The following is a 9,522-nucleotide window of genomic DNA, read 5'->3' on the forward strand; positions in this document are numbered from 1 at the left end:
AAATAGCAAAGCCCCTGCTGCAAAAGCAGACAAGCCCCAGCATCAGCATTGCAGAGCACACGTGGTACAACAACCGCCTGCAAAACGCTGTGAAACCCATTGCAGTCACCTCGCTGCGCTCTCAGGGGGCTGCTCCCCCGGGTCTCCTGCTGTCTCGCCATGCGGGGACCCGCTGTGCCTGCTCCACGGCGTAGATCAGGGGCGGCTCTAGGCATTTTGCCGCCCCAAGCAGGGCAGGCAGGCTGCCTTCGGCGGCACGCCTGCGGGAGGTCTGCGAAGCCGCGGGATCAGTGGACCCTCCGCAGGCGTGTCGCCGAAGGCAACTTGCCTGCCGCCCTCGCGGCGACCGGCACAGCGCCCCCCGTGGCTTGCCGCCACAGGCATGCGCTTGGCGTGTTGGGCCTGGAGCCGAACCTGGCGGAGATACAGGGCGGTACGTGGCATCCTCCAGCAGGACACGTGGGGTCTGTCTGCGGCTGCCCAGCCTCCTTCCCTCCAAGGCGCTGGCTCTACAGTTTTGGGTCCCACCCCAGATTTGAGTCCTGGATACCTGCCTAATTTGCCTATGTACAAATCTGGCTCTATGTGGGAGTGGGGCGCTGTCCCCTGGCAGGCAGGGCTCCCCATTGCCCCAGGGCGGTGCTAGGGGCTGGGCTGCGGGGGGGTGGGGCAGCAGGGGGCTCTCCCCGGGCAGGCAGGGCTGCCATTGCCCCAGGGCGGCTCTAGGGCTGGGGTGCAGGGGGTGGGGCAGGGGCAGCAGGGGCTCTGCCCGGGCAGTCAGGGCTCCCCATTGCCCCAGGGCAGCGCTAGGGGCTGCAGGGGGCGGGGGCAGCAGGGGCTCTCCCCGGGCAGTCGGGGCTCCCCATTGCCCCAGGGCAGCGCTAGGGGCTGGGCTGCAGGGAGCAGGGGGGGTAGCGGGGGGCTCTCCCCGGGCAGTTGGGGCTCCCCATTGCCCCAGGGCAGCGCTAGGGGCTGGGCTGCGGGGGGGGGGGGCAGCAGGGGGCTCTGTCCGGGCAGTCAGGGCTCCCCATTGCCCCAGGGCGGCGCTAGGGGCTGCAGGGGGCGGGGGCAGCAGGGGCTCTCCCCGGGCAGTCGGGGCTCCCCATTGCCCCAGGGCAGCGCTAGGGGCTGCAGGGGGTGGGGGCAGCAGGGGCTCTCCCCGGGCAGTCGGGGCTCCCCATTGCCCCAGGGCAGCGCTAGGGGCTGGGCTGCGGGGGGGGGGGCAGCAGGGGGCTCTGTCCGGGCAGTCAGGGCTCCCCATTGCCCCAGGGCGGCGCTATGGGCTGGGCTGGGAGCAGCGGCACCCCAGGCTGGAGGAGATGGCGGGGGGGCGTCTCACACACACTGACCCTGGGACAGGGCCTGCTTCTGACCTTGCTGCCGGGATCCCCCTCCCGCGTTGCCCCTGCTCCCCGACTCACCCCGCCCTGATTGGCTCGGGGCTGGCAGCTGCGGGGACAGGTCTGCGCAGACACAGACAGCGAAAGAGAGAAGTGGGCAGAGAGGCATGTGCACTAGATAGGAACGAGCATGTGGGCGACCCCGGGTCCCTCGTCCCGCTGCCCTGATGCCTGCAACAGCCCGGATCTCCCTTCCCCTGCCAGGATGCTGCTCCCTCTGCTGCTCCCCTGGGCATGGGGGGCCCTGGCCGGTAAGTGGGGACCCCCCCTGCCCTTTTTTCCTACTGGGGCCTATGTGGATGGTGTAATCCTAAAGCCAGGGTGGGCAGCACCATGCTGGGCTAGTGACCCTGGCTGGGGGTAAAGGAGGAGGGGTAGGTGGGTTAGGGGTCCGCAGGAAGATCCTGGAGCCCGGGAGACTCATTAATCTCTCTCCCCACCCGCTTTGTTCTCCACTTGTTTCTTGACGCCTCCCCCCAGCCTCCCCTCATCTCCCCCCAGCATCTCTCACCCTCCGGGTGCTTAAAACCACCGTCTTCCACAACGCCAGCTCCACAGACACGGTGGGGATGGCCCTGCTGGGCGACCTGGAGACCCACTCCCTGGCCTGCGGCACCTGCGAGATCCGCTTCCTGCAGCCCTGGGCCCAGCAGAGCTTGACCCCGAAGCAGTGGCAGGACCTGGAGCTGGTGATCCATCGCTCCCTGGCCGACTTCATCCATCTGGTGAACAAAGTGGTTCAGGATACAGGAGGAGGCTGTGAGTATGGAGGGGTCTGAGGGGGTCCCTCCCACTCCCCGCCAGAGAGCTGAGAACTGACACACTCACCACAGCCACTGAGTGTATCCTGGCAGGGTGGGTGGAGGGCAGAACAGTCAGTCCTTGGCCCTTAGCGGGATTGAAGCCAACATTCCCTAGAGGGGAAACACCCCATGTCCCATTGTCTACCCCACTGAGCCAGTCCCCCAGCTCTGGGGCCAGATTGTAGCCTGTGCGCCCTGGAGGGGAAAGGCCCCCCATCCCAGCCCTTCACCCAGGCCCTTGGCCACGTGTCCCAGCAAAGGAGCGTGTAAGCGGCTCCTGGTGCCACCTGTCCTCCCGAACGTTGAAAACTGACACTCTGCAAACCGTGAAACACCCCACACAAGCGCAGGAAATGCAGAGCTAAGGTAGTGCCACCCCCTCCCCAACCAGCGCTGCCCCAGGGCATGGGACAGACCCAGCTCCCCTCTGCTCAGCAGCTCAGCCCAGGGTCTGCCTGGGCATCTGGTGCTGGAGCACTAAGGTCCTTGGGGGAGACTCTCTCAGGAACCTCTTAACCACCTGCCTCCAAATTTGCACCACAAAGTCTCCTCTGCCCCTTGCTGGGGCAGAGCTAGCTTCAGGGCAATCTGCCTGGGCAGGTGTGTTTCAAGACAGTGTTCACGACAGAGTGACAGCCGGCCTTGTGATCGCAGCTCACAGCCATAGGGACCCCTCGGTGACAGGGCTTGGACAGATGCTCCTGGGGCTCAGAGGTTGCAGCCCCTGCTGCGGAGTGAGTGTGTGACTCGGTGTGTCACGCCCTGAGGTGCTACTGAGGAAACAATGGCTCGCAGAGGTGTGAGCTGTCTGTGTGCAGAAGTGCCACCGCCTGGCGTCCCGCTTCACACACAGAATCAAGGCTCGGGGACTTGTGTAACGTTGTGTTGGGAAGCCAAACGTGTCCTTGCTACCGGTGCAGAGCTGAGCTCAGGGGAGCCCAGGGATGTGCGTTTATTGAGGCTCAGGGCCAGAGTTTTCTCTAGAGCATCTGAACAAATAAAACATTTCAAAGGCAGGTCATTTGGGCAGGGTCTGTATCTCACCAGGTGCTTCAGGCCTCGATGTCTCCCAGCGATTTTCAAGCCAATCTTTCTATCCACATGGACCTTAGAGCACTTTGAAAAATCAGCTTTAAACAGAAACTGCAACGTTCCCTGAACTCCAGCCAGGGCCACCCCATGATCCCGCCGCCATCTTGTGCCAAATGTCCTCATCTCACTTGACATTATGTTGTAATCCTGCCCCCCCGTCTGTCTATTTCTGCCCCCCCACGGTGACCTCCAGACGCCCGTCCTCATCCCCCTGCCCTTCCTGTCCCAGACCCCTTTGTTACCCAGGTCTCCTTCAGCTGCAAGCTCCACCCCAACGGCACCTCGAGGCAACTCTGTGACGCTGCAGTGAACGGCGAGGACTTCATCAGCTTCGACATGGACACAGGCAAATGGGTCACTCAGCACGGGGAGAAGCTGGGGAGCTACATCCAGGATCTTGTCAACCAGGATAGGAGCATATCCACCCTGTTTTCGTTTCTCCAGAGAACAACGTGTGTCTATGGGATCGATACCTTTGCCCAGTACGGGAGAGAGTCTCTGGAGAGGCAAGGTGAGGCTGGTCACCACTGCCTGCTCGCTGAGATGCAGCCACCTCTGGGGTGGGGCAGGGGGCTGTTTGTACAGGGACCCCTTGCCTGGTGTACAAATGTAGCTATAGCTGGAGTGGAGCACAGTAGCTATGTCATAGCCGCACTGCACAGCAGTTTAGGACAGGAAGTGAAGGGGGATCTGTCACTACTGGTAACTGCAGGGGACAGAATTGGGGTCTGGCCAGAAGAACGGGGCCAACGCCTGACCCTGGGGAGCGGAGCTGGGCTTGGCTAGTGAGTCCCTGAGGCTCAGGCTGAATCGTCCCCTCTCCCCCGCCCCGTCTGTCTCCTCCTGTCTCAGAGAAGCCGGTCGCCATGGTGTTTGCCCGAGTGCCTCCCCCAGCCGGGACCCCCGCGCCGGTACTGCTGGTTTGCCGGGTCACCGGTTTCTACCCCCGGCCCATCCGCGTGGCCTGGCTGCAGGACGGGGAGGAGGTGGCACCGGGCTGGTGGTTGAACTCCAGCGGGATCCTGCCCAACGCGGACCTGACCTACCAGCTGCACAGCTCCCTGGCCGTGGGGCTGGGCGCCAGGCACAGCTACGCCTGCCGGGTGCAGCACAGCAGCCTGGGGGGCCAGAGCCTGCTGATCCCCTGGGGTAGGTGCACGTCCCCGGGGGTGGGGTGGTCGTGGTCTCTGGGGGCGTTTCCTGAACGTCCTGAGTGGGACGCGGGTGGGTCCAGGAAGCGGGACTGGGGCGCAGGGAAGCAGAGGAGGTGGGTGGGGGCTGTGGAGATGGATCAGGGGGAGCAGGATGGAGGAACTGACAGGGGACGCGACAGGACTGGGATGGAGGGCGAAGGTGGGCGCTGAGGGGAGCATGAATGGGGTGGGGGGAGAGATCTGTGGGGAGTGGGCTGCATGGAGCCAAGAGGGGCAGGGCTGGGGAGGGCTTGGGGTGGTTGGGGAGAGGCGCAGGGGTCTGGGGGGGATCGGACAGAGGGGAGCAGCACTGGAGCAGAAGGAGGCTAAGGAGGTGGGACCATGGGGGGAGCAGATGGGACTGCAGGGGAGGCTGGGGGAACAGGGTCCACATTCCTGGGTCCACTCCCTGTGGGTCAGGGGTGGGGGCAGCAAAGGGGACTGCGGGGGAGGCTGAGGGAACAGGGTCGGGGGGCAGTGGGTCAGGGGTTGGGGCAGCTGAGGGGATTTCAGGGGGGCTGAGGGAACAGGGTCGCGGTGGGGGGCTGAGGGCAGGGCGTTGCAGTGTGGGAGCAGGGGAGACTGCAAGGGAGGCTGAGGGAACAGGGTCGGGGTGAGGGGCTCAGGGCAGTGGGTGGGTGAGATGATCGGGGGAGGAGGGACTGCAGGGGAGGCAGAGGAAATAGGGTCAGGGTCAGGGGGCTGAGGGCAGTGGGTTGGGGTTGGGGGTACAGGGGGGACTGCGGGGGAGGCAGAGGGAACAGGGTGGGGGGCTGAGGGCCAGGAGGTGAGGGGCACAGTGGGGACTGCAGGGGAGGCAGAGGGAACAGGGTGGGGGGCTGAGGGCCATGGGCTGGGGTGGGGGGCACAGAGGGGACTGTGGGACAGGTTGAGGGAATAGGGTGGGGGGCTGAGGGCCATGGGATGGGGTGGGGGGCACAGAGGGGACTGCGGGACAGGTTGAGGGAACAGGGTGGGGGGCTGAGGGCCATGGGTTGGAGTGGGGGGCACAGGGGGGACTGTGGGACAGGTTGAGGGAACAGGGTGGGGGGCTGAGGGCCATGGGTTGGGGTAGGGGGCACAGGGGGGGACTGCAGGGGAGGCAGAGGGAACAGGGTGGGGGGCTGAGGGCCATGGGTTGGGGTAGGGGGCACAGGGGGGGACTGCAGGGGAGGCAGAGGGAACAGGGTGGGGGGCTGAGGGCCATGGGTTGGGCTGGGATGCACAGGGGGGACTGTGGGACAGGTTGCGGGAACAGGGTGGGGGGCTGAGGGCCATGGGTTGGGGTGGGGGGCACAGAGGGGACTGTGGGACAGGTTGAGGGAACAGGGTGGGGGGCTGAGGGCCATGGGTTGGAGTAGGGGGCACAGGGGGGACTGCAGGGGAGGCAGAGGGAACAGGGTGGGGGGCTGAGGGCCATGGGTTGGGGTGGGGGGCACAGAGGGGACTGTGGGACAGGTTGCGGGAACAGGATGGGGGGCTGAGGGCCATGGGTTGGGGTGGGGGGCACAGAGGGGACTGCGGGGGAGGCAGAGGGAACAGGGTGGGGGGCTGAGGGCCAGGAGGTGAGGGGCACAGAGGGGACTGCGGGGGAGGCAGAGGGAACAGGGTGGGGGGCTGAGTGCCAGGGGGTGGGAGGCACAGGGGAGACTGCAGGGGAGGCAGAGGGAACAGGGTGGGGGGCTGAGGGCAGTGGGTCGGGGCTGGGAGGCATGGGGGAGACTGCAGGGGAGGCAGAGGGAACAGGGCCCACACCCCTGTCCCCGGTCCCAGCCCGGCACCCCCCGTTTTACAGAGCAGAGCAGGCCCTGGGGCCCCGGCCTGGCCGTGGGCGTCACCCTGGGGGTTCTGGCCGCAGCCGCCGTGGCCGTGGTGCTGTGGCGGAGCAGACGCAGGTGAGTCCTCCGCTCTCGGGGGCGGGGGTGGGGGAGCCGTTGCACCCCCTAACCCATCCCCTCTGCTCTCTCCTTCCAGGGGCTACCAGGACGTTAGACCAGGGGAGTCCAGCGCCTCAGGGGGCGGCACTGGACCAGGCGTGGGGACCAGCCCCTCTCCTGGGGACATGGACCTTGGGAATGGATCTGCGCCCAGCTCCGGAGCTGAGGGTCCCGAGGGCTGATCTGGTTTGGAGCACTGAGTGATTGGGGCCCGGGCTAGGGGGTTGGGATTTTCCTTCCTAGGGACGTTTGGGGCATGCTGGACATTTGGGAGCTGTCACAGAACGGGAATTTTCTGAACTATTTTAAACGAATAGTGTGTGTGCCTCTGTTACCCCAACGTGCTGCCTGGTTAACTAGCTGGCAGGGAAAGGTTGGGTTATCTGCAGGGACCCAGAGGTGACAAATGCCAGCTGTGGGGCCTGGGCCCCATGTCCATGGAGAGTCCGAGAAGGACCTTTGGTACCCAGCAACTACCGCCCGTGGGTGGCTGACCCCTCAGCAGGAAGCCAGCTGGGTGTGCCCAGCGGGGGAACAAAGGGCTGAGGAGGGGGCAGGTCGGAGGGGGTGCGTGTGAAGTGTAGGGGGCTGGAAGCTGGGGCTCTCTCCTGAGCTGGGAAAAGGAGAGGTCAGAGGGCTCTGGGCTGCCCAGGCTGAAACTCTGCTCCGTGCGCTAACCAAGGGTTGTGTATGCCGCGGTGCAGCCAGCTAACAAACCCTTCTGCTGCCCCTCGCAGATGTTGTCGGCAGGGCAGTGCGCCCTTTGGGTGCCCAAGTCTCTCTGTGTCCTTGCAGTAGGAGGATTTTACGGCTGTACTTTGTATGATTTAGAATAAAGGATAAAGAATAATAATGTAGCAAGTATTACATGGACTGGTGTAGGATTTCCCCACATTCTGCCAGCCACCCTTTCTGAAATGGGCTAAGGGGCCATTGGTAGAGATGCATCAGCCAGAATCTGTGTCTGACGCTGATTTCAAGGCAGGGACAGACCTTTAGGGTCACCCCTTTGTTGTAGGTTTAGCATTTTGAAATAAGTAAATGAATGCGATGATTGTTTTCTCCTGCATTGCAGTTGGATGTTCCTGTTCCAACGCTCTGTGTAAAGCGATCCTGTGTTGTGTATGAATGAGGCATGGATGTGTTAGAGGATAAGTGGAGAGAGGATGAGAAGAACAATTTAAGAAAACGCACTCGTCAAAGGACAATTCAGCACGACGGTGCAGAACTCGCTGGTCCCAAAGAAGAAAGATCATTGTATAACCAGGAGGCCTTGCCATGAAACTGTGGGTTCATCCTGCCAAGACTTCCCCGGAGCATCGTGTCTCGACCGACAGGACCCGGCTCCTCCCTACCCACAATCAACCCAGCTGGGCACTAGATTGATCCGGACTCTGGACTGGTCACTGTAACATCGACTGGCGGGACAGTGCGTGTGTGATTGGATGCATATGCTAATTGTTGTATTTCCAATAAATGCGGCATGTTGCCTTTTCCCCAGAAAAGATCCCGTGTGCTTCTTATAAGCAAAACATCCCACTCAGGTGGACTCGCTGCAGGGAGCCCTTGGCGTGAAGCAGGGTGCTGATGGCTCCGAGGTTCGGTTCCAGGAGGTGGTGAAGTCACGACACTTGCCCTAGTCAGAGAGTGACACACTAAGTGATACACTAAGTGTCACTAAGTGAGTCTGGCACCCTGAAGTAGCCCTCCCAGGGACATCACTCTCCTAGGGCTGCCAGCTCCAATTGGCTGTTTGGGGGATGGAGTGGGATTTGTCTGTAATATTTTGTATGAATACTGTGTGTGCCTCAGTTTCCCCTGTACACTGCATTGTTGACTAGGTGGGAGGGAAAGGCTGTTTACTCTTTGCAGAGGCCCAACGACGCAGAGCATGTCGACTTCCTGCCTCTCAGCCAGGGAGCTGCGCCCCATTCCCCTGGCCACGATCATGGACTGAGGAAAGGCCAGGTGGGGGTGAGCTCACCCGAGAACTAGAGACAAAAGGGAGACAGGGGACAGAGGCCCAGACCGGGAGCTAAGGGGTCCACACAACTTGGCTGGGGCTGGGAGACCCCCAAAGGAACTCTGCTGTACCCCATTTCTCTGTGCTGGCCTGAGGGCTTCCTAGGCCGTGTGCCAATCACCCCATAAACCCGCCCACTGACAGGCTGCGCGAGTCCCTGCCCACGCGGTGGGGGCATCGCCCCCTTTGGGGTACACGTCTCTTGGGGGTGCCCAGCCCAGGAGGACTCGCAGTGTCAGGCTGGGGTGCTAGCGGGGCCGAGGTTTGTCCCAAGGAGGCCAGGGGACCCGGGGGGGGGTGTCTGACACTCCAAACGGGTCCTCCCAGACCCAGGGGCAAGGCTGGGCCAAGGCATCACACCTGGGAGCTGCCACAGAGGGGTCCAGAGTGGAGATAACCTGGGAGCTCAGGGGCTGGTGTTTGAGCCGAGATCCCAGGGGTCAATTCCTGGCCCTGCCAGTGACTCCATGTGTGACCCTGGGCCAGTCACTGACTTCTCTGGGCCTCTCTCTCCAGCTGGGCCATGGGGACACTGGCCTGGCCCTGCCCCATGGGGTGTGGGGTGAATGCAGCAGAGAGGGGGAGGGGCTCAGAGACTGGGGGGCCTGAAAAGCCCCTTAGGGAGATCAGTGGTGGGAGCAGCTGGGAGGCCGAGCTGTGCCTGACCCATGGAGACTGAGCCCCCGCTCTGGTGGGGTGCCTGGGGGCAGGGGGAGCTCAGATCTTTTCCCTGAGACGCCAGCCCTGAAGCTCTCACTGGGACTAAATTTACAGAGACAAAGCCGAGTGATTCCCCTCCCCCTGCCCCCCGGCCTATCTCCCCCCAGCAGCGAGGGGTTGGGGGCAGGAGGCCAAGCAGATGGAGCAGCCCAGGCACTTTGCTGTGTCCTGCTATGGGACAGCTGGCCCTGCGCTGGCCACGCTCTCCAGCGTCATCCCAGCTGCTCTGGGGGTCTCAATGGGGCCATAGCAGGCGCCGGGTGAGTCCTGCAGACCCACCTCAGACCCTGCGAGGGAGAAGTAGGGAACCGAGCCCTGCTGGGGCCGGCTCTGCCTGGCGACTGGTGATGCTGC

General features: G+C 63.5%; 1 protein-coding gene across 1 annotated transcript; it reads left to right on the plus strand.

Moving 5' to 3' along the window:
• The first annotated feature begins 1,531 nt into the window (after window positions 1-1,531).
• LOC127032747 (antigen-presenting glycoprotein CD1d-like) lies at window positions 1,532-7,930 on the plus strand. Its single transcript, XM_050920275.1, has 7 exons — window positions 1,532-1,651; window positions 1,881-2,159; window positions 3,525-3,806; window positions 4,148-4,444; window positions 6,284-6,383; window positions 6,463-6,611; window positions 7,501-7,930. Exons 1-6 carry the CDS (start codon window positions 1,606-1,608, stop codon window positions 6,605-6,607), a joined length of 1,149 nt encoding a protein of 382 aa, XP_050776232.1. The 5' UTR covers window positions 1,532-1,605; the 3' UTR covers window positions 6,608-6,611; window positions 7,501-7,930.
• Window positions 7,931-9,522: the final 1,592 nt, after the last annotated feature.

Source organism: Gopherus flavomarginatus, chromosome 12 (assembly GCF_025201925.1).
Source record: "Gopherus flavomarginatus isolate rGopFla2 chromosome 12, rGopFla2.mat.asm, whole genome shotgun sequence".
NCBI lineage: Eukaryota > Metazoa > Chordata > Testudines > Testudinidae > Gopherus > Gopherus flavomarginatus.

Coding starts and splice junctions, on each gene's coding strand:
- LOC127032747 (XM_050920275.1), top strand. CDS start 1,606: ATGCTGCTCCCTCTGCTGCTCCCCTGGGCATGGGGGGCCCTGGCCG. Junction 2,160..3,524: donor TCAGGATACAGGAGGAGGCT/GTGAGTATGGAG, acceptor TTCCTGTCCCAG/ACCCCTTTGTTACCCAGGTC. Junction 4,445..6,283: donor GAGCCTGCTGATCCCCTGGG/GTAGGTGCACGT, acceptor CCCGTTTTACAG/AGCAGAGCAGGCCCTGGGGC.